The sequence below is a fragment of the Piliocolobus tephrosceles genome, chromosome 13 (genome assembly GCF_002776525.5).
Source record: "Piliocolobus tephrosceles isolate RC106 chromosome 13, ASM277652v3, whole genome shotgun sequence".
Classification (NCBI taxonomy): Eukaryota; Metazoa; Chordata; class Mammalia; order Primates; family Cercopithecidae; genus Piliocolobus; species Piliocolobus tephrosceles.
In genome coordinates, this window is record NC_045446.1 from 10,807,377 (window position 1) to 10,834,639 (window position 27,263).

General features: G+C 51.5%; 1 protein-coding gene across 4 annotated transcripts; it reads left to right on the plus strand.

Annotated features, from left to right (window-relative positions):
- The first annotated feature begins 2,715 nt into the window (after positions 1-2,715).
- SLC22A8 (solute carrier family 22 member 8) lies at positions 2,716-25,771 on the plus strand. 4 transcript variants are annotated; one of them, XM_023186367.1, is made up of 11 exons: positions 2,716-2,832; positions 3,575-3,932; positions 17,719-17,822; positions 18,695-18,849; positions 19,447-19,615; positions 22,391-22,514; positions 22,728-22,843; positions 23,792-24,006; positions 24,701-24,809; positions 24,952-25,155; positions 25,243-25,771. In XM_023186367.1, exons 2-11 carry the CDS (start codon positions 3,600-3,602, stop codon positions 25,340-25,342), a joined length of 1,629 nt encoding a protein of 542 aa, XP_023042135.1. In that variant the 5' UTR covers positions 2,716-2,832; positions 3,575-3,599; the 3' UTR covers positions 25,343-25,771. The 4 variants fall into 4 exon arrangements, with proteins under 4 accessions (XP_023042135.1, XP_023042136.1, XP_023042137.1 ...); XM_023186368.1 differs by having other exon boundaries at positions 3,596-3,932; XM_023186369.1 differs by having other exon boundaries at positions 3,848-3,932.
- Positions 25,772-27,263: the final 1,492 nt, after the last annotated feature.

Sequence of the window (27,263 nt, forward strand, 5' to 3'; positions counted from 1 at the left end):
GCTGACCCTGTCATTAAATACTGTGTGCTTGGCACTGTGCTCAGGCTTCATACACTTTTATTTAAAACCCCAACAATCCCATAGGTAGGTTTTATTCCCCATTTGGCAGTTACGAGTGAGGAAACTGAGGCTTAGGCGGGCATCACCTGGCCAAGTGCACACAGCTGACAAGAGGTGGAGTCGACATTCAAATTCAGGCCTGCGGAATCCCCATTCCCTGAACTGCCTCACTCCCACAAAGGAAACTTTAGAATCAACCTGTGAAGGGAGAGAGAGATTGGCGTTTGAGGGCAGAGGGCTCTTCTAGTCACCTTCTCTCCCACTTTAGCCGGAGCATCCCCCGACGCCCACAGACCCCGCTTTAGCCAGAAGACCTCTATTGTCTGCTTTATACATTGAGGTTATGAACCCAATATATTGTTTGAATAAAAGGTTTCTGGTGCTTTCTTTTAAAAAGCCACTTAACTAATGAAGAGAAACAAGAGGCACAGAGAAAGTGATCTGTCCAAGGTCATATAACAAGTGCATCACACAATTCCTGATATCACTAATCCAATCACGTCCATTAGGGGTTGGGGGGCGCTGCCCGGATGCAGCTGCCCCTGGCTGGGCAGTTTAGATATGTATACTCTGGCTTCACTCCAGCAGCCTCAGTGGGGAGTCGCCAGGCTCCTTTAAACAACATTCCACTAGGACAGGAACAGATGGATAACCCAAGCCAATTAGGAAGCAGAAAATCTCCAAGAGGGCGAATGCCCAGAACAGGGGGAGCTCGGGGCAGCAGCCCAGCTCACTGCAAGCCTCACAGTCGAAAACCTTCCTAAAACAACCCCTTGGCTGCCTTGGAGCATAATTTAATCTGCCTTTGATGACTCCGGATCTCACCCTGCCTCAGGCCCCTCTGAGAGCATCAATAACCGCTGGGCCCAGGTGGGAAGCCGAGGGGCAGGGCGGGACCCAGCTTGACCAGCTGACCCTGACCTGCGGTAGGAGGGAAGCTCAGTCTGGACCCTGCGGGCTAGATGCTGCCTTGGTGGAGAGGGGGGCCCGGGAGGAGAATGGAAAGCCCTCTCCAACCGAAAAGGGGAGCCCTAAGGGGGACCCTCCCTAGCCCCCAGAGCAGGTGGGAAGGGGCAGCTCCCAGGCGTTTCTGGAGGTAGGAACAGAGAGGTAAAAGGAAGCAGGAGTGATATTGAAGACCAGCCTAGGTGACTTTTTTTTTTTTTTTTTTTTTGAGATATAATCTTGCTTTGTCACCCAGGCTGGAGTGCAGTGGTGCGATCTTGGCTCACTGCAACCTCTGCCTCCCCGGTTCCAGTGATTCTCCTGCCTCAGCTTCCCAAGTAGCTGGGAACTATAGGCGCACGCCACCACACCCGGCTAATTTTTTTATTTTTAGTAGAGATGGGGTGTCTCCATATTGGCCAGGCTGGTCTCGATCTCCTGACCTTGTGACCCACCCACCTTGACCTCCCAGAGTGCTGGGATTCCAGGGTTTCTCCATATTGGCCAGGCTGGTCTCGATCTCCTGACCTCGTGACCCACCCACCTTGACCTCCCAGAGCGCTGGGATTACAGGCGTGAGCCACCATGCCCAGCCTTCTAGGTGACTTTTTAAGGGAGAGGCAATATATTAATAGTACAGTGCCCCCATAGGCTTCATAGAAAATGTTGGTTCTAAGGGAGGGAATGGGCTTAGGGCCACCCTGCCCTGCCCTGTGCTTCCTGGCTGGGGGATGGTGAGGAGGTCACTTAATCTCTCTTTGCCTCAGTTCCCTAATTATTAATGCTAGACTAGTCACAGGGCTGCCCTGAGGGTTAAACGAGCCTAATGTTGGTGGCTAGAAGTCAGGGTCTCAGACCGAAGTCTCTGCTGAGGAAAAGACCAGAAGAACAGATAGGCTCTCAGGTGAGACTGGACATTTTGCTTTGCTTTGTTTTTTCTTCTTTGGCTTGTCTGTATTTCCCACATTTTATGCAAGAAACACACATTATTATATAATTAAACTAATATTCAGAGTGAAATAAAACAGTAAGGACTGCACTTGGTCCCCAGGGGGAAACGGCTGATCAGGAGAGAGGCCTGTCCGTTGAGGGTGGGATGGAAGGGGACAGTTCACCTGTGTCAGAGACACAGACAGGGAGGTCCTGGCTGCTGCCCCAGGGGCCCAGGAGATGGCAGCCCTGCATCCTGGCGGAGAGATGAAAGTGACATTTTCTGTCTGGGTCTGCCCTAACACGTCCTGAGAGGCAAATCCCCTTCCCCTACTCAGGAGGTGCCAGGCAGGGGAAGCAGCACAGAGGAGAATGCCGCCTGCTTACGGGCACCAGTGTGTTTCCCATTGGCTGTCCTCAGCTCCAAGTCCTCTGAACATCAGTTGAGAAGGACCTTGAACCCTCAGCGGTCAGGCCAGATTCCTTCTCAGACTCTCCCCTCGGTGAGCCTGCCTGGGCTGCTCGCACCGGGTGGATGGACAAAACGGAGGCACCTCTCAGACTTCCCATTTGGGCCCATGGTGTCCATCCAGCAGCCCTGCTAGGCTCAGCCACACTGCCCCACCCCCACTGGCCTTCGCTGAGGCAGCCCTTTGAGAAGTGCTGGGCTTGGTGGGTCCATAGCACTCTCCCTGCCAGTGATGTTAATCCGCAAAAGAAAGTCAAACATTAGCCCGGGAAACAGCTTATGCCTTATATAAGCCCCCCTGGGGGAGGCACAAACACAGCTTGTTAGAGCTGAGCTGCCCAACTACAGCAGCAGCCGGCCCCTAGGACAGAGCAGGGACCTCAACTACACTGATCACCAGCCCCATCGGACCCAGACCCAGCCACCAGGTGAGGAGGGACGGAGGGCCCCCAGCCCAGGCACCCAGGAGTCCCCGGGAATCTCCCGCGGCCAGGCTCTCATTGCGACTGGCCAAGCCACTAGTGCCCTCTGAGACCCACTTCGGGCTCTTACAGATACCCCAGCATGGTGGGCCCAGCCCCAGGGAACTGCCAGAAGCCAGGAGGCTCTGGGCTTGGGGAGGCCTTTCCCACCAGGCAGCCTGTACTCTGCTAACCCTGTGTATCTGCCTGGAGCAACTGGGGACATCTGCCACCCACCTGACAATCCGTCCTTTGTAGCCAACATCCAAGGCCGGGCCCCTTGGTCCCTGCTATGTGCCCTGCACTGCTCCGTGCATGCAGCATGTGCGACCAGCCTAGCTGAGCACACACACGCTCGTACCCGCAGGTGCACACACACAACACACACCCGAGTTCACAAAGCTGTGTCCTTATGCTCCAGCCTAAATGAGCACATACCTATAGATATCTTTGTGTCCACACACCTGGACACACACTTACACCTTTGATCCCATAGCCCTCCATGCAGGTGGGCTCTTCCTCAGGCATCCGCACAAGAATCTGCGGCTCCACACGCCTGAGTTTCCACATCCTTACACAGTCACACACGCACCGCTCCACACACCTGTGCTCGCATATCCACCTGGTTCACCCTCTCACATACGGTTCCATAGGCCCACGCACCACCAGGCACACGTATACCTCTCCCTGGCCTGTGCCCTGCCCACAGCTCTGGCTCATCTTGCCCCAGTGCCATGACCTTCTCGGAGATCCTGGACCGTGTGGGAAGCATGGGCCGTTTCCAGTTTCTGCATGTAGCCATACTGGGCCTCCCGATCCTCAACATGGCCAACCACAACCTGCTGCAGATCTTCACAGCCGCCACCCCTGTCCACCACTGCCGCCCGCCCCCTAATGCCTCCGCAGGGCCGTGGGTGATCCCTATGGGCCCAAATGGGAAGCCTGAGAGGTGCCTCCGTTTTGTACATCCGTCCAACGCCAGCCTGCCCAATGACACCCAGAGGTCCACGGAGCCATGCCTGGATGGCTGGGTCTACAACAGCACCAAGGACTCCATTGTGACAGAGGTACGCCTGGGCAAGCCCTCTCCCTCCACTTACCCACGTACCCCATACCCTGGCGGGCAGCAGACGAGGCTAGGGTCTGGTGTTCCCAGGAACTGAGGACAGGCCACTGGGCAGGCAAACAGGAAGGACCTGAGTGCAGAAGCGCCAAGAGCCTTGGCTTCTTCCCACTCGGAGTCCACGCAGTGCTTCAGCAAACTGCTACCAAGGGCCTGTTCTGTGACAGGCGCAGAGCTCAGCTCTGGGAATACAGAAATGCACCATGCCTGCTCCCAGGGGGTCTACAGCCTGGTGGGGATAGCACCCCTTAAGGAAAATACCACACAAAGAAGTGTAAAATTGCAACTTCAAAGTGACTTTGCACTATGACCTACCCCTGGGGTAGGTGTGAGAGTGAGGGCGTGGGGAATGGGCATTGAAGGAATCCTCCCTACACAAAGGCCCCTGGAACTGAGATAGAAACATCAGCCAAGGGCCAAACAGGCAGTGAGGGAAAGGAGGAAAATTCCATCTTGTGCAAAGGCCCCAGGGTGGGAGGGCTGTGGAGGAGGGACTGCACAGGCTTGAAACGCTCCACAGCAGACCCAGAAAATGTCTCATCCCCACACACAGGCACTTGTGGGTTCACCTCTCATCCCCGCAGCCCTTCACTGATTCGTTGACTCTCTCACCTGCCACCTCAGGGAAATGCAGAGTTAAATCGGACTCTTCAGGGAACTGACAGGCCAGTCAGGAGCCTATGCTAGGATGCAGATGAGAAATTGGGAATTGGCATGTATTGGACATCACTAACCGCCAGGCACATGGGGTGCTCTGTAGACCCTGTCTTGCTTGATTCCAACGTGATGCTCCATTGAAGGTGAACTCTATCTCCCCTTACAGAATTTTTAAAAATGAAAAACCTAAGACCCATTTCCTAAGACCCAGAGAAGGGAAATGATTGTCCAGTGCCACATGGCTGGTCAGTTTCAGAACTGGAATTTAGAGCTAAAGCCCATGAGAGGTAGAGGGAGACAAATGTTTATGGGAGTCCCAAAGAGGGAGAAACCGTTGGATTCAAGGGAGGCTTCATGGAGGAGGTGGCGTCTGAGCGGTGAGCAGAGACCAGTGTTTTCATCCTCCCTCGGGAACCATGAACCCCTCAAGGGCAGGATCCTGTTTTTCCTCATGAGAAGAGATGTGCTGCAAAGCCCTGGCGCCAAGCACTATATGTCTGTGGGTTCCTGGAGGCCCAGGAGATGTAATCTCTTTAAGAGAAGTATTATCTCCAGTTCGCAGATCAGGAAACTGAGGCTCAGCTTGATTCCATGACCTTCCTATGTTACACATGGCTAGAACCTGGCAGAGGCAGGATTTGAATTTAAGGCTATGTTCAGAGTCTGTGTGATTGCTATTCATTTGTTTAACAAATATTTCTATATAAAGTGCTTACTATGTGCCAGGCATTGTTCTAAGAGCTTCACAGATATTAATACTTTTAACCTTCCTGACAACACTATAAGATAGGTTGTACTGTCATTCTCTCTCTCAGATGGGGAAACTGAAGCACAGAGAGGTTAAGTAGCTTGCTCAAGGTCACATAGCTAGTAAGTCACAGATTCAGGACCAAACACACACACCTGCACTCCACACCACGACATTTGCTACTCTCATATCCCCAGATTATATCTCCTCCCTGTCATGTTTGCTACTTCTTCCCCCCAGCACCAAGCATAATGCCTGAAACCCATCAAGTATCCATTTACGGACACCCAGTGCATAATACTAAGGACACAAAGTCAAAGAGCCACTAGCCCTGCCGCCCTCCAGGAGCACACCGCTAGTGAGACGCAGACCCACTCTCAAGGATCCTGGGCAGTTTGGTGGAATACACACGTTTCCCAAGGCAGGGATTTTCTGCTGCTTTGTTTACTACTCTATCTGCAGCAGCTAGAATAGTGCCTGGTACAGGGGAGGTGTTCTGTGGAATGAATGAATGAATATGCGCTTTGTACACTCAGAGTGCTCTGAGGCCCAGGGGAGGGTCATCTAACCAGCCTGGAGTAAGGATCAAAGTTAGGCTGGAGTCGGTAATGCCCACACTGTTCGTGGAGAGGTGGGAGTTAGTGAGCAGCGCACCCCAGGCAAAAGAAAGGGTGGCGGGGGAGAAGGGTTAAATGCAAAGGCACAGAGGCAAGAAGAAAGACCCGGCACAGTAGCTCATGCCTGTAATCCCAGCAGTTTGGGAGGTGAGAGTTAGTAAGCAGTGAACCCTAGGCAAAAGGAAGAGTGGCGGGGAAGGAGGGTCAAATACAAAGGCACAGAAGCAAGAAGAAAGGCCGGGTGCAGTGGCTCACACCTGTAATCCCAGCTACTTTGGGAGGCCAAGGCAGGCAGATGACCTGAGGTCAGGAGTTTGAGACCAGCCTGGCCAATATAGTGAAACCCCGTCTCTACTAAAAACATAAAAATTAGCCAGGTGTGGTCGTGCCCACCTGTAGTCCCAGCTACTCAGGTGGCTGAGAAGGAGAATTGCTTGAACATAGGAGGCAGAGGTTGCAGTGAGCTAAGATCGCACCACTGCACTCCAGCTCGGGTACAGAGCAAGACAACCCCGTCTCAAAAAGTCAAGACTGCAAGGGCCAGGGGAAGGCTGGAGGAGTGAGCAGTAGGATATGGGGGTCCCCAGACGTGGAGCTGGAGAGGACAGCAAGAGGGCCCATCTGGGATGATACAGAGGTGAAAGTGTAGCCTCTGTCCTAAGGGCAACGAGGAGCCGGTGACTGTGGTGGTGTTAAGCAGGAGAGTGGCACCACAGGTCACCTTCAAAGGCTTGTCACTCTGACTGCCCCTTAGAGTAGTTTGTGGAGTCTTTTAGTCCAGCAGCGGGGAGACCCATTAGCAAGCTGCACAGGGATCCAGGACAGAGACGACAGATAGAAGGGACAGTCAGAATAGACACAAGGAAGGTCAGGAAGTTGGAATCTCTGGGACCTGGTAACTGAATGCAACTGAATGAGGTAGGAAGCGAGGGACAGGGAGGGAGTCAAAGATGCCTCAATAGCCATAAGTAAGTTTCCAAATGTACTTGCCATGCACCTGCGACCAGGGAAGACAAAGAGGAGTAAAACTACCCAGGTCCTCCAAAAACACAGAACCTAGCCAAAGAAACAAAAATCTCACAGGGAACAATTACATCACCATCATCAATAACATTTACTGCATGCTCGCACTGTGCCACATGGTTCTAAGCACTTCAGCCACATAAACTCACTTCATCTTCACAATAACCCTCTAAGGTTAGCACCTTTATTATCCCATTTCACAGATGAGGAAACTGAGGGACAGGTCACCGGCCCAAGGCCTCACGTTTCATACAGGATGGAGTGAGGAGTCAAAGTCAGGAGTCAGGCTCCAGAGCCTATGCCCCTCAGGAATGCACAACCCCCAACCCACAATCCATAAGCCTGACTGTGCACCCCGCTGCCCAGGGCATCACAGATCCTCCTTCCCTGCCTCTGGTAGCATCTCCAGGGCAGGGACCATGCCTCTCTCACCCATCTCTGTCATCACGGGACTAGATGCATGGCAAGCGCTCAATCAACACTGAATGAAGGACTTGCCCCTCAGAGCCTGGTGGGAGAGACAGACGGGAGGGATGCAGACCCTGCTCACTGCGGGGAAGTGGCTTCCTTTCCAGAAAACCCCTCCAGCAGCCTCTAGGAAGGCCAGAGGGAGAGAGAGGTTGCAGGCCTTGAACCCAGTCAAGCATCAGTTCACGCTTGAGCCAGTTTCCAGTCACCATGTCAGCAGCTGAGACAGTGTGAACCGCCATCCCAACAGGACACCAGAGGTCGCCAGGCCTCAGGGCACTGCACCCTTCTCTGGGTCAGGTCTGGCCCAGGCATTCATCAGGTGCTGGATCCCTGGGACTCTCAGCCGTGAGAGCCCTTAGGAAGCATCCCTGCCCGGCCATTAACGCATCAGTGGCTAAACCCAGCCAGCCGCACTGGTACCGGCACAGCAAGGGCAGACCCTTTCATCTTTCTGTTTCTGGTTCAGCCATGACAAGTCCAGCTCCATGTGCTTGGGTCAGGTTCTGGCACCCCTTGGCTAGAGACAGAGCAGTGGCTGGACCTTACCTAGAAGTAGGTCTGTGACACAGAGGCAGGGAACCGATGCGTTGGCTCCAGGTAAAGAGGGTGGTAATGAGGAAGGCAGGGTATTTGGCGAAGAGCAAGGTCAGTCCAGGTGACACCCGTTAGTAGAAGCAAGGAGTCATCCCGCAAACAGTGTGGGATCGTGCACCAGAGCTCACAACCTGCCTCTGCCAATGATCAGGAATGTCATGATCCCTAGAAGTCTCGGATTCCTCATCCGTAAAAAGGGCTAAGAAAGCAAGTGTGAGGGTTAACGGGGATGACGCAAGCACGGTACTGAGCCCAGGGCCTGGCACACAGCATTGCATTTTCATGTTAGCTGTACTCCTTGCTGGTGCCATGCTTTTTTGCTGTTGTTATTAATAGGGATGTCTGAGAACTAGAGGGTTTGTTCCCATCAGAAGAGAAGGGGGATCCCCCAGTAAAAAGGGGTAGCCAGCTCTCGCCGTTGTTTCTGGCTCACCCAAGCCCTGACTTTGCCTCCCTCCTCAGCCTGGCCCTCCTCTTCTGCTCAGATCCAGCTCCTCCCCTACAGTCAGCAACCTGGCAAGTGACCTCGCCACTCCAGCTTCAGTCCCCTCATCTGTAGAATGGGGATTTTAAGGATCCTCCCTCTTGGAGTGGGCAAGAGGGCTGGAGGACTGAGCTGGTGGAGTGCCAAGCCCAGCACTGGGTCTGGACAGGAGTGGAGGCAGTCTCCCTCCCCCTTCTGATCCCCTAAGCTTTCCTGGCAGGGGTGACCACAAATTCCTTTCTCTTGGTGCAGCAGAGAAGGTCAAGATTTTTCAGAATGAGCTTTATTAGGACATTAAGAGGAAACAAAGGCCTTTAAGTGTGGAAAGCATGGGAACACGAATTCTGGACGCTGGGCTCCCTGGAGAGGCACGTACCCCATAGTCCACACCACTGAACCTCAGCCTGTGGGCCTCAGGGCCTCGGCCGGGCCATGGATGAGCAAGACTCATCTCTCTAAGGGCCCTGGGCTTCCTCTCTGGGCCTTGAGCCTCCCTGTCTTGTCTCCAGGGCTAAAAGAAGCCCGTCTCCCACCCTCTCCAGGGTGGAAGAGTGCTCCAAGGAGCCCCCAGGTCGGCTGCTGGAGAAGCAGAGAGGCTGCCCAGTGAGGCCTCCGGGGAGCAGACTTCTACCCGGGGAGGGTCCCCTGCCGAGTCTCTGGTCAGCCACCTCTGACCCTCCTTCATCCCAATCCCCAGTCCCCAGTCACCCATCTCTCATCTCCAGCAGCACTTCCGCTTCACACCCCCATCTGCCCACCCTCAGCCCTGCCGGGGGCTCGTCCTCCCCCATCTCTTTCCTCGCCTCCAATCTGACTCCTGGGAAAAGGCCCGAGAGCCCCCGCCCAAAGCACTTTTCAAGCCAGCCTGATCCCTACTGACAGCCCTGACCTAGAAAGCCCCTGATTATGTGCACAGGAGGAGCTGGGGCCTTCCCGGGAGCTCTCCAGGATCAGGAACTCACCAGTAAGCACCCACTGTATGCAGGGCCTGGGCTGGCGTTTGCATCCCTTCTCTCGTGACCCTGCAAATCAGGCACTGTTGTCCCCACTTTACAGAGGGATACACTGGGCTCAGTACACTGGGCTCAGATCCAGAAGGTGGCCTTCCCAGCCACGCTGGTGGGTCAAGCTTTTACAGAAGAAGGGGGGTGTTGGGAGGTCCTGACTACAGAATCCATGCCCTTTCTACTGCAATACCTGTCCTTGTGAGCGCAGGCCTTACCATGACTTAATGACATTAATAGTGACAAGAATAATAAGACAGCTATTGTGAATTGAGTGCCTATTGTTTTCCAGGTATAAGTGCTGGATGCTTTTCATTCCTATGTCATTCACAAGCCTGAGAAGCAGGTACTAGGCACCTGTGGGTACTGATGAAGAGGCTGAGCCACAAAGAGGTTAAGTAATTGGCCCCAGAACACATAGCTCCTAAGTGGCAGAGCTGGAAACTATGTTTTTTTGACTGTCCCCAAGATACCTGGCTCATCCTCTCTGATCCTTGTGCCCCAGCACAGGTTCCTTCAGGGATCCAGGAATGCACATGGGCAGCAGCAATTCTCCCCTAAGCTAGATGTGACCTGGCTCCAAAAGGCCCCTGAACTAAGGCAGGCTATTTCCTTGTTCCTGCTGTAGGGGGTAGGGACCACGTACGTGGTTCCAGGCAGAGCCAGCTCCCCACACACACAGCAGGGCCCCATCTCGCTGATCATGCTCCTGTTCACAAACGGCTCGTCCTGACTCTTTACAGCCCACTTTCTGCCTCACGCTCTGCAGGGGCCACCTGGCCTCGCTTCTTGCTGCTCACTGTTTGGATACGATGTCAGAGCAGCTCATCTGGCCCTGACCTTGACTGCCTCCTTGACCACAATCCCAGCCTATGCTGGGCTCTGCTGTCTTACAGTGGCTCAGAGTAACAGCTCCCATGTATGGTGCCTTTCCTTCAGCAGCCCAGGCCTCAGAGCATGGCACGCAGGCAGACATCGAGGAGCTGTGCTCAGGGCCAAGGGCAGCATCTTGGGTCCAGCAGACCTGAGTTTGAGTCTCTTTCTTGAAATGAATTAAGCTGTGCTTGAGCAAGCCACTTACCCTCTGAGCCTCAGATTCTTTGTCTATAAAAAGAGATAACAATAGTACCTACTTTATAAGGTTATTATGGCATTAATTGCAAAGCTTTCTCCTGAGCATAGTGCTTTTCTCTTTCTTCCCCACCACCTTCCTGATGCATCAGCCCACACAGGAAGGCATGGCAGTGAGTTTCCTACCCTTCCCTTCCAGAACCCAGCTCCCTCGGGGCTCGGCTACATTCCAAGAAAGGAAAAAGATGGTCAAGAACACTGAGCTAGGCCAGGCGCAGTGGCTCATGCCTGTAATCCCAGCATTTGGGGAGGCTGAGGTGGGTAGACGACCTGAGGTCAGGAGTTTGAGACCAGCCTGGTCCAACGTGGTGAAACCTCATCTCTACTAAAAATACAAAAACTAGCCAGGCATGGTAGCGGGTGCCTGTAGTCCCAGCTACTCCGGAGGCTGAGACAGGAGACTTGCATGAACCTGGGAGGCAGAGGTTGCAGTGAGCTGAGATCGTGCCACTGCACTCCAGCCTGGGTGACAGAGTGAGCTTCCATCTTAAAAAAAAAAAAAAAAAAAAAAAAAAAAAAAGAACACCGAACTAAAATATTGGGAGTGAGAACAGTACGTGGAATTGCCAAGTTGATGAGACGGATCAGCCACGGTCATGTCAAGGACTAGACAGAAGCACCAAGAAGTTGAGTAACTAGCTCTGTTCAACCAGCAAGTTACCTTTCTTCCCTCTCTGGGCTTCCTCAATGAAATAAGGATAATTAAATCCAAGGACTCCAAGTGGCACAGCCTATGCATGGAGACACAGTCCAGGGAAACACAAGTCGCACTCAACACTTTGAGTAATAATCAAGACATCTGCTACAGGTTTTCTTAACAGAGCCTTCTTAGGGGCTTTGTACAGAAAGCATGCCAAATTCTCCCAGCCCTGTTCACTCATTAATTATTTGCTGAGGAAACATTAACATATACTACGTAGCAACTACTCTGCTAGCCATTAGACATAAAAACTCAAGGCCAGGCGCGGTGGCTCACACTGGTAGTCCCAGCACTTTGGGAGGCCTAGGCAGGTGGATCACGAGGTCAGGAGGTCGAAACCATGCTAGCTAACACGGTGAAATCTCATCTCTACTAAAAAAAAAAAAAATACAAAAACTTAGCCAGGCATGGTGGCGCATGCCTGTAATCCCAGCTACTCAGGAGGCTGATGCAGGAGAATCGCTTGAACCTGGGAGGCAGAGGTTGCAGTGAGCTGAGATTGCGCCACTGTACTCCAGCCTGGGTGATAGAGCAAGACCTTTTCAAAAAAAAAAAAAAAAAAAAAAAAAAACTCAAATGAGACATTCTCTGTCCTCAGCAAGATTACAGAACACAGGAGAGCAAACAAGTGAATTAGCAGCTAGAATGCCAGGTAATAGGTACCTTACTGGAGATAAGAACAAGAAAGGGAAATGAACACCTTACCTACCCTGGACGGCTAGACACTCTTCTCCTCCATTTCTCCATCTGACAAACACTACCAGACAACCATAAAAGAAGTTCCTGGCTCTCCAAAAAGATGATATTGACATGAGTTTCAAAAGACTGCCAACATTACTAGAATAAGGAGATCGTAACCAACACCAAAGCAAAGAGGAATGCAATAGCATGGAGGTTCTGCAGTGTAACCCGATTAAATCCAAGGACTCCGCATGGCTCAGACTATCATGGAGACACAGTCAAGGGAAACACAAGTCACACTCTTGATACCTTGAGTAATAATCAAGACATCTGCTATAGGTTTTCTTAACAGGGCCTTCTTAGGGTCTTTGCACAGAAAGCATGCCAAAATTCTCCCTAAATACCTTCCTCTCTCCCAGAAATTCCAGGATGCCTTTAAAATTCTCTCCCATTTTGCTCTACATCTGGTTCCCTATTGCCATGCTTGTCTAGTCCCAATCCTCTTCCAATCACCCCTTATAAAGCCAGCAGGTCCTTCAAACATTCAGGAGTCATGCCATATATTAGTTTCCTAGGGCTGCCATAACAAAGCACAACAAATTGGGTGGCTCAGAACAACAGAGATTTTATTGTCTCAGATCTGGAGGCTAGAAGTCCAAACTCAAGGTGTCGGTGTGTCCTCTCCAAAAGCTCTAAGGAAGAATCCTTCCTTGCCTCTGCCAGCTTCCGGTGGTTGCTGGCAACCCTTGGCATTCTCCAGCTTGTAGATGTATCACTCCAATCTCTGCCCCTCTGCATCATAACATCCCCATGTGTCTCTCTCTTTTCTTATAAGAACATGAGTCATGGTGAATTAAGAACCCGCTCTACTTCAGTATAATCTCATCATATTTGACTTAGCTAATTACATCTACAACAACTCTATTCAGAAATGAGGTCATATTCTGATCCATGAATTGTTAAAACTTACATGTATTTTTTGGAGGGACACAAGTCAGCCCATAACAGTTTCAGATCTCAGATCTGAGTTTCAGTCTCTGTCTTGAACCACGCCATGCTTGGGCAAGTCACTTACCCTGTGAGATCAGGTTCTTTGCCTATAAAAAGAAATAACATGAGTACCTACTTTATAAGGTTATTATGGCATTATCTGCAAAGCTTTCTCCTGATCTTCAGGGAAGATTTGTGTTGGTCTTCAGGGAAAATAGATTTGTGTTGATCTTTAGGGAAGCCATGGCCACATTTTTCTCATCAGTTCTGATGTGCTTCATTAACCGTGAAATCTCTGGAGCAATTTAGAGTGCAATTGAAGTTCAATTTTTAAAAAATATTTAACCACAAAGCACTCCTCCTTCCAAGCTTCAAAACTTCATTGAAGGATGATAATCCTCCAGTAGACAATTTTTCCATAGAAGGTTTTCCAATCTGTGAAGAAAAAATACTTCTCTCCTTCTCACTGGTGTGTAGTTATATCCTCAGCACATACAGCCTAGACACCATCCATCTTGACATGCGCTCATTCTGGTGAAATGAGGCAGTTCTCCACTGCCTCATTTGGAGTGTGGGCCCTATGACCGACCTCTCATGTAGACATTGGCAGATCTCTAACTTCTAAGGCTTTCAGTCCCTCTGTTCTTGCTGTGGAATGTTCACACATTCAATTCCACAAGTATTTATTGAGTGCCTACTATGTGTTGGGCGCTGTTCTTGACAATGAAAGTACAGTAGTAAACAAAACAGACTAAAAGCCTTATCTTCACCAGGCTGATATTCTTGGGAGAGGAACATACAATAAACCAAAAAGAGGGAAAATTTTGCAGCATTCTGATGGTATAAGTACTGTGGAGAAAATTAAGTAGGGTAGAGAGGTATAGGCTACTGGGGGTTATAATTGTAAATAGGGAGGTTTCACTGAGAAGATAATATTTGAGCAAAGATCTGAAGGAGGTGCAAGCCAAGTAGCTACCTGGGAGAACATTCTAGAAAAAGAGAATATACGTCAAGACCCTGAAGTAGAAGCATGCTTGAAATGTTTACGGAACAGCAAGGTAAACAATTCAATAAGAGTGGAGTACGTGAGGGAGAGGGCAGTAGCAGGTGAGAGCAGAGAGGTGACAGGGATAAAGATGTTAGCTGATTTTCCAGGGCCTCCTAAGCCATTGTAAGGATTCGGGCATGTTCTAAACAGGACTCAAAGTTTATTCCAGGAATTATACTTTCTATAAATTGCTCAATTTTCTGGTAGAAACCAACTTGTGACAGTTATTCTAAAGCCTATATGATCATGAGCATCATGGTAGAAACCAAGACCCAGCATATCTGGTCTCAGACAGTGGAGCAGGACAGCAGCCTGAAACTATTCCAAGCAGGTCTGACAATTGACCTTCTCATGATCCAAACAGATGATTGATTTCTTAAGGCACTAATTATCATGGAGGTTGGGATAAAAATCTAATTTCCATTTGCAACTTCTTATGGGATGTATCAGGATAGGCTAGGTTATTATAACGACAATAATTCATGTTTTGAAGAATATTGAAGTGTTGCTCTGTCTCATGTAACAGTTCCAAGGTGAGTAGCATTTTAGGCCAGTGGGTGGTTCTGCTCCACAGGGTCATTCAGGGACCCAGACTGACAGCAATTCTCCACAGTTGTTCTAGTTGTCACCATTCCCACCAACAGGAGGGGAGAAAGCGTGCAAGTCCAGACTAGGGAATCCCTCTTAAGCAGACGACGTGGAAGTAACATACATCTCTTCTACTCACATTCCATTGTCAAGAACTACATGGCCCCACCCAGTACGAGGTCATCATCGAAATGTGCTATTTACTATGGAAGAAGGGGTGAATGAATTTAGGTGAACGGTAGGTCTGTCCTTTAGATTTTCCTAAAGGGACTTTACACAGCATGCTACAAAGTACCAGAAGTCTCTCTAGATGCCCACTTACATATTCCACCTCACACCCTCTTGCTTCTTCCTTTACCTTTCTCCCTCCCCCATCTCCTCCCAACACACATACCATGCAGGCCCCCTTCCCAACTAAAAGGGACCACCAGGCTTGCCGGCCATGCTGGGCCACTCTGAGACAGCTGCAGGACCTGGAAACTCCATCCACCATCATCCTCCCTCACTTCCCGCTGAGGAAAGTGGGAAAGAGCTCCCTGGAATGTGTGGTTCTTCACCTTTTGGAATGTTTTGCTTCCAAAACATTCTTGTGAGGCATTTCTATTGAATTAAATTCTCCACTTCATTGCACAAGTAATTCAGATGGCTGGAGCAAAGGGTGCATGTTGGGGATTAGCAGATTAGACCAGACAGGTAGGCAGAGGCCAGAGCATGGAGGGCCTCATAAACCTGTGTTAATGGGGCATTATCTTTACCCAAAGGGCAAGGAGAAGCCAGTGAGCACTTTAGGCAAGACAGGCACCTGATTTGAGTGACGTTTTAGCCCTTCGGGTTATCAGTGAAAGAATGGCTAGGAAGGGATGAGGCCAAAGGCCAGGAGACCTGTCAAGAGGTTGCTGCGGCAGCCTCATCTGGGCCTCAGTTTCTTTATCTGTAAAATAAGGTGATATTAGCACCTACATAATAAGGTTATTGTGAAGATTAAAGTTAAAACATGGAAAGAGTTTAGAACAGTGCCCAGTACCCAGAATGCCCTCAATAAATATTGGCTGTTATTATTAATCTAAGTGCAAGATGATGAGGCCTACACTAAGGCAGTAGTCGTGGAAATAGAAGAATCCACATTTAAGAAATACAAAAAAGCTAGAATCTTGAAGATCAAGTGATTGTGGAGTAGGAGAGGGAGGAAGGAACCAAGAGGGTTATCAGCATGATCTCACTTATATATGGCATCTAAAAAAAAGTCCAATTCACAGAAGTAGAGAGTAGAATGATGGTTACCAGAAGCTTGGGGGGGAAGGGGCTGGAGCAAAGGAATGGGGAGTTACTGATCAAATGGTACGAAGTTTCAGCTAGATGGGTGGAGTACGTTTTGAGATCTGTTGCACAGCATGACGGCTACAGTCAAGAATAATGATGTATTGTTTATTTCACAATAACTAAAAGGGTGACTTTCAAATGTATCACCACAAAAAATGTCAAGTAAATGAAGTGACGTTAATTAGCTTGATTTCATCACTTCACATTGCATACACATATCAAAACATCACACTGTTTTCATACATGTAAAATAATTATGATTTGTCAATTAAAAATAATATACTTTTTTAAAAATAAAAATAAAAAAGAGGCTGGACGTGGTGACTCACATCTGTGATCCCAGCACTTTGGGAGGCCGAGGCAGGCAGATCACTTGAGGCCAGGAGTTAGAGACCAGCCTGGGCACCATAGTGAGCTCTTGTCCATATAAAATATCCAAAATTAGCCAGGTGTGGTCAGGCACACCTGTAGTCCCAGCTACTTAGGAGGATGGCTTTAGCCCAGGCGGGCGTCAGGGAGCCATGATCATGCCACTGTACTCAGCCTGGGCAACAGAGTGAGTCCCTGTCTCAAAAAAAAAATTAACGTAATTAATTAATTTAAAAGAGAATGTTACCAGTCCCTGAGATTGGGACTTTAATAAGAAGTGGGGTGATAAGTCCCATTGAATATGGGATGTGCCTGTGACTTTATCCAGGTGGAGTTCTCCACTGGGACCACTGAATCTGCTCCTCTGGGGGTCAGAAGAGAGGTTGGGCTGCAGGTGGAGATTTGGAATCTTCAGCATAAAATAGGAATTAAAGCCATAGGAACAGATGGCATCACCTGGGGAAAGTGGAGAGAGAGGAGGATTCAGGAAGAGCCCTGGAAAACTTCAAGGGCTAGGCAGAGAGAAAGGAGCCGTGAAGGAGAGGAGCGCAGAACAGCAGAAGCCCGACGGAGGGTGAGATCAGCAGCATCCACATCTTCCAGAGGGCAAGCCAGGCCAGGATTCGGGACGTTGCATTGTGCACTGTGAAAATGAAGCTTCGGTAACCTTGATAGGCACAGATTCAGTGGACGGGTTGGGGGCAGAATTGAGACATGAAAAGGAGATGAGGATGGAGTGATACCAAGTGCAGCTCCTAGTTCAAAGGAGTTGGCTTTGAAAGGAAGAGAGAAATGAAGTGAATGGGAAAGGAAAGAGGTGTTAAGATGGAGAGATTTGGACACACCTAAATACTGATGAGGAGGAGCAGAGAGAGACTGGATCTGCAGGAGGAAGAGAGGTGGCAAGGACAGAGGAACGTCCCTGTAGAGGAGAGAAGGCAAGGTCAAGGGGGTAGGCAGAGGGACTGGCCTGGGCTATGTGAGCGGCAGGGAGGAGGCAAACAGGGATGCAGGCAACTTGGAGGGGAGGAAGAAGTTGAGGTCAGACCTCAATGTGGCAGCTGAGTAGACTTTGAGACCCATACGAGAGGCCACACATGCCTGAGGGATGCACGTCAGGGGCCAGAGTGCCACAGACAAACCAAGGAGCTCTGAGCCAGGCTGAAAAAGGAAATGGTCCTTGGGAGGTAGGGGCTGAGTCAGGATGCTGGGAGAGGAAGCCCACATGTATGAGGGCACAGGCTGAGCATGGCTGAGCAGGCTGTCTACACTGAGTCAGGCTAGCCCTACCTTTCTCTCGTGCAGTGGAACTTGGTGTGCAACTCCAACAAACTGAAGGAGATGGCCCAGTCTATCTTCATGGCAGGCATACTGATTGGAGGGCTCGTGCTTGGAGACCTGTCTGACAGGTGAGACATGGGGGCACAGCCCATGGAGGCATGACCCATGGAGACCCCTCCTTACTCTGCTCCACCCATCCACCCCCAAAGAGGCAAAGAGCTGGGGGAGGGTGGGATGGCTCTTGCGGTGTGGCCTTGGGCAAACCTCACTACCTTTTTGGACAATAGCCTTCTCTCCACCCCAAGGCCCTTACAACTGGAATCTTCCAGCCTTCCTTGTTTTTTTTTTCTTTTTTCTTAAGACAGAGTCTCACTCTTGTTGCCCCGGCTGGAGTGCAATGGCATGATCTCAGCTCATTGCAACCTCCGCCTCCCGGATTCAAGTGATTCTCCTGCCTCAGCCTCCCAAGTAGCTGGGATTACAGGCGTGTGCCACCACGCCTGGCTAATTTTTGTATTTTTAATAGAGAAGAGGTTTCACCACGTTGGTCAGGCTGGTCTTGAACTCCTGACCTCAAGTGATCCTCCCATCTTGGCCTCCCAAAGTGCCCGGATTATAGGCATGAGCCACTGCGTCTGGCCTCCAGCCTTCCTTTCTTCCAGGGGAAAAAACCTCCAGGTTTTGGGACACAGCGTAGTGGCTGTGTAGCAGTGGAGGCAGAGAAGATGGACTGCTTAGAGATGGGTGGTCCTTTGACCCCTGCTCAGTCAGCTAAGCTGAGGCGGATGTAGAGGAGATCACTCATTAACTCAAACCTCTAATTGCAAACTTGTCAAAAATAGCAATTACCAAGAAAGTTCTGTCCGGGGAGGGAGCTTCATGTGCCCCACAGGAAAAGGTTGGGGGTCGGGTCCAGCCCTTTGCCCCACAACCTGCAGAGTCACTCCTCTTGGCAGGCACACTGTGGCTAACTCGGCCCCTCCTCTCCTTTGAGCCACAGGTTTGGCCGCAGGCCCATCCTGACCTGCAGCTACCTGCTGCTGGCAGCCAGCGGCTCCGGTGCAGCCTTCAGCCCCACCTTCCCCGTCTACGTGGTCTTCCGCTTCCTGTGTGGCTGTGGCATCTCAGGCATTACCCTGAGCACCATCATCTTGAGTGAGCTGCAGTGGGGCAGGGAGCTGGGCTTTGGGGAGCACCATCCAGAAGCCAAAAGAGAATGGGGTCTGGGTCTGGCTCAACCACAGGCTCCCTGTGACCTTCGTCAAGGCGCCACCCCCTCTCAGGACCTCAGAGGCCTCACTTAAACTTAACAGTGACAACAAGCATAGTAATAACAGCTATCAGTCCTGAGGACTCACCCTGGGCCTGATATTCTGCTGGGTACACAATCTCCTTCAATAACACCTGCAAGTTAGTGACCCTGTTATCCCCATTTTACAATCAGGAAACTGAGGCAGAACAAGGAAAGTCACTTGCCACTGGAGAAGCAGTGGTTAAGAGCATGAGTTTGGAAACAGACACACCTAGGTTTGAGTCCTACCCCCTTGAGCCTCAGCTGCGGCATCTGTAAAATGGGGATGATGAACGTAGGGTTAGCATCAGAACAGCAGGAAGCCCCAGTGGAGGGCGATATCAGTAGCATCCATGGGGAGGGTATCAGTAGCCGTGGGGATGCAGAAGCTGGTGCCCCTTCACGGGGAGGTGCCTGGGACCTAGCAGAATGCTAATCTGGTCCTTGGACTCCTCCCACAGATGTGGAATGGGTGCCTACCCGGATGCGGGCCATCATGTCGACAGCACTCGGGTACTGCTACACCGTTGGCCAGTTCATTCTGCCCGGCCTGGCCTACGCCATCCCCCAGTGGCGCTGGCTGCAGTTAACTGTGTCCATTCCCTTCTTCATCTTCTTCCTATCATCCTGGTATGTGGCCCTCTCCTCTTCATCTGTTTCCTTAGGCGCCCCAGGGCCAAAAAGGGGAGCCCATACTTGCCCAGGCTGGCCAACTCTGTGTCCCCGGGCACCCTGTCCCAGAGTCAGGGACGGGCACTCCAGGAAGGAGGAATTACATAAACAAATGCATGCTGCAGGAGAGAGCAGGGATGGGGGCACGTCGGGAAGCAGGGCCTGCCTGCAACTGAAGAAGAGGGTAAGTGGAGGTGGATGGGATGGGGACCGGTTGGGAGAGCACAGAAAGCTGGGGCAGGCTGGACTTCATGTGGAGGGAGGTAGAAAGCCATGGAAAGAGTCTGTGGTGCTACAGGCCTGACCAAGTTTCCATCTGTGACATAATAGCCCAGAAGGACAGACCCAACTGAGTGGGGACAACAGACGGGAGGGGACGGTGCAGGGAGGGGGATTCTGGAAGACTAATCTGGGATATACCTTGAAGGAAAAATCTGGAGAATTTGGGACTGCTGGAGTTGAAGTACAAAGGAAAGTTCAAAGAGGAGCCTGAGCCTGGGAACCTGGGAAAATGGAGGCGCCTGGATCAGAGACCCAGAGTGGGCCGAAAGCTCATTACCAACATGTTGAACCTGAGGCCACACTGAAAGACAGGAAATGGGTCTTCAGAAAGTAGTCAGAGCTGGCCGGGCGCACTGGCTCATGCCTGTAATCCTAGCACTTTGGGAGGCCGAGGCAGGGGGATCACTTGAGGTCAGGAGTTTGAGACCAGCCTGGCCAACATGGTGAAACCCCATCTCCACTAAAAATACAAACGTTACCCGGGCACAGTGGCGCATGCCTGTAATCCCAGCTACTCGGGAGGCTGAGGCAGGAGAATCGCTTGAACCTAAGAGGTGAAGGTTGCAGGGAGCCAAGGTCACACCACTGCACTCCAGCCTGGGCAACAAAAGCGAAGCTTCGTCTCAAATCACAAAAAAACAAAAGTAGAGCCAAAGAGCAGGAAATCCCACAGGAGCTCAGGAAAAGAAGTGAAGTCTTGGAGTGACCTTTTATTGAGTATCTGCTACGTGCAAGGCCTGTTTTGGGCATCAAACTACATCGTCTGTGATTCTCATGGCTTCTCTGAGTGAGGGAGACATTATTGTCCCCATTTTACAGATGAGGAAACTGAGGCTCAGAGATGTGAAGCAATTCCTCAGAGTTACATGAAAAGATGCAAAGCTGGGATGGAACATCAGCTCGGAAATGAGAAGAGCAGCTCCCAGAGGGGATGGGCAACCTGGGGCTGAGGGCACTCAGAGTCAGGAGGCGAAATAAGGGTGGGCGATTAGCAGAGTACAGTTGAGAGCTTGGGCCAATTCACTGTGTGACTTGGGGCAAGTCTCACGCACTCTGAGCTTCCAGAATTTTCTAGGTAGCTGGGCGCAGTGGCTCACGCCTGTAACCCCAGCACTTTGGAAGGCTGAGGCGGGCGGATCACGGGGTCAGGAGTTTCAGACCAGCCTGGCCAACATAGTGAAACCCCATCTCTACTAAAAACACGAAAAATTAGCCGGGCGTGGTGACACGTGCCTGTAATTCCAGCTACTCAGAGGCTGAGGCAGGAGAATCGCTTGAACCCGGGAGGTGGAGGTTGCAGTGAGCAGAGATCACGCCATTGCACTCCAGCCCAGGCGATAGTGCGAGACTGACTCCGTTTCAAAAAAGAAAAAAAAAAGAAAATGATTTTTCTAGGTAAAATGAAGATAATGTTGCCTGTCACCCAGAGTTTCATGGGTCTGGTACACAGGAAGGCTCACTACCTATAAGCCATTCCTGCCATAATTCTCGGGAAGAGGAGGATAGAGTCCAGGCCTTGCCATGGTTTTGGGAGGAAGTCACTGATAATCTTGGTAAGAGCAGGCTCAGAAGACCGTCAGGGCAGGAGAGGGATAGTGATGGGCCCAGGAAGCTGCCACCATCAGCTGGGGCAGTGGCCTGAGGCCAGGCGACCAATGTCCACTCCCTAAGGGCCTCACTGGATCCAGGTCACCCACAGGGGCTACAGCTAAAGCTGACCCCGCCTTGGACCAGACTTCTCCAAACACCACTCCTTTCTCCCCACATCTCAGCCTCTCCCTTTCCTCTTATCCTAGTGACCCTCAGGGACTGCTCAGAATGAGCCAACCTCAAAAGCATAGCCTGGGGGCAAGGGAGAGTGGGGGTGACTGCCCATTTATCAATCCCAAGACCCCATGTTGTGCTCACCCACTCCCCACAACTCCCCCAGCAGAGTTAGTCCTTTGCAGGGAGAATCTGAAGGTTCCAAAGCCTAGTCCCTAACCTCACCTAAGCCTCCAGCCCCCTCTCAAGCTGCCCTGTGGCTGCAGCCCTGCCCTCTCTTCTGCAGAGAGGCTGGGAATGCAGCCCAAGGAGGGCTGGGGAGGTGGATGTGCAGGACCCTCCAGCAGTCCAGCCTTGAACATGCCGTCCCCTCCCCAGGCCCCACCTCCCTTGGCCTAGAGCCTGGGGCTCCTAGTTAAGGAAGACACCCAACAATAACAAGTGGCCCAGGTCGGGGGTGGAGGAAAGGCTCTTCTGGAAGGGGAAGAAGAGAACACTGGAATTTGTGCTGGCTGCAGGCAGCCCAGGTGCAGAGTTTGGCCAAGTTTAAATTCCATGAAACCTGCAGTGAGATAGCTCAGGTTTCTGGTCTTCCTACCCCTTGGCCCTGGCTGTTGATGTTCTTCCAACCTCTCAAAAGGGGCTCTGGAGTGGGAGGAGCCACTGTGACTGGTCTCTGGCCCCCAGGTGGACACCAGAGTCCATACGCTGGTTGGTCCTGACTGGAAAGTCCTCGAAGGCCCTGAAGATACTCCGGCGGGTGGCCGCCTTCAATGGCAAGAAGGAAGAGGGAGAAAGGCTCACCTTGGAGGTAGGGGCTGAGAAAGACTATAGTCTGGGAGCAGAACCCCTGTGCCCCACTCTGGGGCTGGCCCCTCCCCTTGCCTCTGTTTCCCTGGCTCACACCTGATTACCACATCGGATTCCCTGAGCTCCTCTAGAGGCACCAGGCCTGCATCTCCCTCTCTACTTCCTGTCCACCAGCTGGTCATTAATGGCACCCCTCCCCCTCCTCTGCCCCAAGGAGCTCAAACTCAACCTGCAGAAGGAGATCTCCTTGGCCAAGGCCAAGTACACCGCAGCTGACCTGTTCCGGATACCCATGCTGCGCCGCATGACCTTCTGTCTTTCCCTGGCCTGGTAACCCACCTCCTCCCTGCCCGCACCCTGCCGAGGCAGGGGTAATAGACAAGGCCTCCAGCAGGCTCCCCTAAGGGCAAGGCCTACGGCATCTGAAAGAGAAGTCAGGGGATCCCCTCTCCTGGGCCACCACAGCCCAGCCCCAACCCCAGAAATCTGCTGCATTCCTGCCCCACACTCAGGTCCAGCCATCAGGGTCTGCTTCCCTCTGGGGTCACAATGCCCCACTCCTCACCCCCAGGACAAATGCTCCAGACACCTTCCCCAGCTCACATCCCTGCTGCTCAGTGTCCCCATGCTCTCCCTCTCTGTCACGGCCCCGCTCTGGGTCAGCTCTGTCCTCTAGAACCCCACAGAGCAAGGCTAGACCAATGGGTTTCAGACTTGAAGACAAAAATTATATTTCTCTCAAGTTTTCTCCTCTGTCTGACTTTCTCCAGCTCCCTGAAAGCCCTTTCTGTGACCTGGCTTCTGCTTCCCATCCTGGCCATTTCTTTGTGAATAGGATTCAATTTGTCCAGGAACCCTTCAAAGGGATCCCACAGTTCAGAGAGAGGAAGGAAAACATGTGACTCAGGCATACAGCTCTATGCTCACCTCCCCAGTCTGGATGTTAAACTGCTACCCAACCAGGAGAGATCATTTACCGCCTCCTTTGGTCTCTGAGATTCCCTTCAGTCCCGCTCTTCTCTAGAGTCAGTGATCAGCACCTTTGCCACCACACCCTGGACCATGCCCACGTCAGACATGACCAATCAATCACAGCACTTTCTCCCTGAGTCCAGACACAATCTCAGAGACCTCAAAAGGATACTCAAATAGCCCCCATCATCAGACACAGTTGGCACAAGAAGTGAAGCTATTCATCATCCTGGTGACCCAATGACCAGCATGGGGAGTGGCCTCTGCCTGGCTGCAGGTGCTAACCAATCCTTCTCTGCCTCTCAGGTTTGCTACCGGTTTTGCCTACTATAGTTTGGCTATGGGTGTGGAAGAATTTGGAGTCAACCTCTACATCCTCCAGATCATCTTTGGTGGGGTCGATATCCCAGCCAAGTTCATCACCATCCTCTCCTTAAGCTATCTGGGCCGGCATACCACTCAGGCCGCTGCCCTACTCCTGGCAGGAGGGGCCATCTTGGCTCTCACCTTTGTGCCCTTGGGTGAGAGACTGGGGCTACCCCAGAACCGTCTGGAAGAGGCTGCCAGGTTGGGCACCAGGGACTTCACTGCTAGCTCTGCTGCTAAGTCACTGTGTTACCTTGAGTAACACAGTGAGCAGGTCACTGCACTCTCTGGCGCTCAGGGTCTCTCATCTAGAAAATAATTCAATTGGGCTAGATGACATCAAAGCTTCTTTCCAGATCTGACTTGGACTGGGCAAAGTACGGTGGTATCTGGATAGTGTGAAAATTTTTGAAGTATTGGGAGTGTCCTGAGTGATATCACTGTAGAGGATAAGCTGAGATGGTAAAATGACAGAGCTCATGCTCGAGAAAGACCCCACAACCTACTCCATCATGACCTTGGAAAAGCTATGCTTATTTTATATGGGTGTTAGTTGGTCGATACACCTATATCCTTCCAAAAGAACTTGAGGTATTTTAAGACAAGAACAAGAACATATACAACAAAATATAAATGGAAATAGAGGATCAGAGGCAGGGGAAAACACAAATATAGCAGGACACAAGCATGCAAAGCATTAGGAATAGCGGAAAGACTATTACTCAGCTTTAAGTTTGAATCTGAGCTTCCTGGAAGCCAAAGCAAAAAGGGAGACAAGATCAGCTAAGGAGTGAGAACTCGTAGGTGCTCCTGAACCCCGAGGCCCACCACATTTTCTTCCCTCTGCAGACCTGCAGACCGTGAGGACAGTATTGGCTGTGTTTGGGAAGGGATGCCTATCCAGCTCCTTCAGCTGCCTCTTCCTCTACACAAGTGAATTATATCCCACAGTCATCAGGTAGGTGCTGGACCTGGGGCCAGGCCCAGCCAGAGGACACAAGTCAGGTGGGACTGTGGCATTTTCCTGTCCTCTGCCCAGGGGAGCCATCCTTTATGAACCCCACACACAGGCTGCCAATCCCTACTCTGAACCCTCGCAGGCAAACAGGTATGGGCGTAAGTAACCTGTGGACCCGTGTGGGAAGCATGTTGTCCCCGCTGGTGAAAATCACGGGTGAGGTACAGCCCTTCATCCCCAATATCATCTACGGGATCACCGCCCTCCTCGGGGGCAGTGCTGCCCTCTTCCTGCCTGAGACCCTGAATCAGCCCTTGCCAGAGACTATCGAGGACCTGGAAAACTGGTCAGTCACTGCCTCTGGCCCCATCAGTGCTCCTCCCTGGGGAAGCAGGTCTGGGCCCAGGGCTTTTCCTGAGCTCTCTGTCCCTAGGTCCCTGCGGGCAAAGAAGCCAAAGCAGGAGCCAGAGGTGGAAAAGGCCTCCCAGAGGATCCCTCTGCAGCCTTACGGACCAGACCTGGGCTCCAGCTGAGGACAACGGAACCCCCTTTCCCTGCCCTCCAGAGACTGATCCTAGCCAGGCACCTTAGGGACACAGGGAGGCCCCAGATAGGTCCACCCTCCTAGGATGAAGCCTTCTGAGAGCTTGGTGAAGGTGTCTCCATCACCACCACCAGAGCCTCCTGCCCAGCCCTGGCCAGTTCAAAGCTTCAGCCATAGACCTTTCCATACCCATCCCTGCCCTTGTTCTCCCTGCAACCCAGGCCCTGCCATTCTTCTGTCCAGCCCTTCCCCACTGGCCACCTTCCTCCACTGTCCTGGTTCTCTTCCCCTGAGGTCCCCTGATGTCCCCTGGCTCAGTCCTAACAAGACTGAGTCTTAACAAGATAGGAAGTCCTCCCCTTCTTGACTCCCACACTTTTCTTTGATGGGAGGTTTCAATAAACAGCAATAAGAACTCAAGCCATGATGTTCAGGAGTGGGGGTGGGGACGGGAGCTGGCCACTGTGTGGACACGTGAGCATGTGCATCTGTCCATCCACACTTTCATGTACGACAGGCCTGTGTACAGGCACCACAGGTACATGCGAGCTGGACTGATGTGAACATGAGCAAGCATGTGTGAGTGCTCTGAGGTGTGTACACCACACCTGTGCATGAAAATACATGTGTGTGTCTACATGTCTCAGGATGCATGTGAGCAGATAACTGACCAAGCCCAGAGTGGCTGCAGACAGAAGCCAGAGCCCCTCCAATCCTGATTCCCTTCCCCTGATCACCCCAAATCTCTGACCGATGTCTCAGCCCCATGCCCAACAGAGAGTTTTTCTCCTGTTAACTGAGAAAACTGCAACGGTAGCTGACCGCTGTCAGTGTCTGCTGCCATGTTCCCGGTTCCCTCCAGCCACAGGAGAACAGCCAGTCCCTCCACATCCAGCCTCTCCCACCGGCAGCCATCCCTTTCCCTCTGGGGTCTCTGCCCATTCCCTCTATCCTGGCTGCTGCCCATCACCAGTTAAACAAGCTTAGGCTTCTCCCAACTTAACAAAAATCAAAACAAACACATGCCAGGCTGCTGTATCTCCTTCCAAGGGCCACACTGGCCCTTTCTCCCCTTCGAAGCCAGACTTCATAAAGGAATTGTCTGCCTCCCTGTATCCACCTTCTAGCCTCATACATCTCCCTCACTGCACTCCAGCCCCTACCCCTTCTCCCCTTGGAACTGCTTTCACCAAGGACGCTCATCACCTCCCTGTGCTGAATCCATAAGTCACTCTTCAGCCCTCCTCTTACTGGCCCTTCGGCAGATTTGGTCCTACTGGTCACTCTCTTCTTCCTTGGTTTCTGAGAGGCCACGTGTTTGCAGCTCCCTCCCACACGCTGGCTACTCCTTCTCAGGCCCCTCTGGGGTATCCTGTAAATGCTGCAGTGTTCACTTTGCCTATCCTGCCCTGACCCCTTCTCTAAGGATCTGCATCCCCAGAATCTGCCAACTGAACAGTTCCATGACCCACCATCTCTGGTAGTGACCAACTAGACCAGAGAGCACTCCAGATCCAAATCTCATTGATCACAAGGGCACTCCAGATCCAAATCTCATTTATCACATACTCTTTCCTAGGCAGGCTAGGATTTGAGATCTTAGAGGTTCTTTTCCATCTCTTTGTCCTTGCCCTGGGAAGGCAAGCTAGCATGAGGCTAGGCTGGCCCAGATGCAGACAGAGCAGAGAAGGCCAGTTGCAGCAAGAGAATAAGGCAGATGCACAGAGAAAAAGAGAGAACAAGAGACCACATGGGCCCAGATAAAAAGAGCTGGTGAGGCGACTTCCACTGGTTCTTAACGAATTCCAGGTCTCGGTTCCTCATCAGCCCTGGATGCGCTTTTTACCTTGGGATTCTATTAAATATTCCTGAAGTCTCCAAATAAATTCCCCTTTCTGTTTAAGCTAGCT

Bases quoted from the DNA above. Each gene is read 5' to 3' on its own strand.
- SLC22A8 (XM_023186367.1), top strand. From the start codon at position 3,600: ATGACCTTCTCGGAGATCCTGGACCGTGTGGGAAGCATGGGCCGTTTC. The intron at 18,850-19,446 runs GTGAGCTGCAGT...CTCCTCCCACAG, and splicing joins CCTGAGCACCATCATCTTGA to ATGTGGAATGGGTGCCTACC. The intron at 24,810-24,951 runs GTAGGTGCTGGA...GAACCCTCGCAG, and splicing joins TTATATCCCACAGTCATCAG to GCAAACAGGTATGGGCGTAA.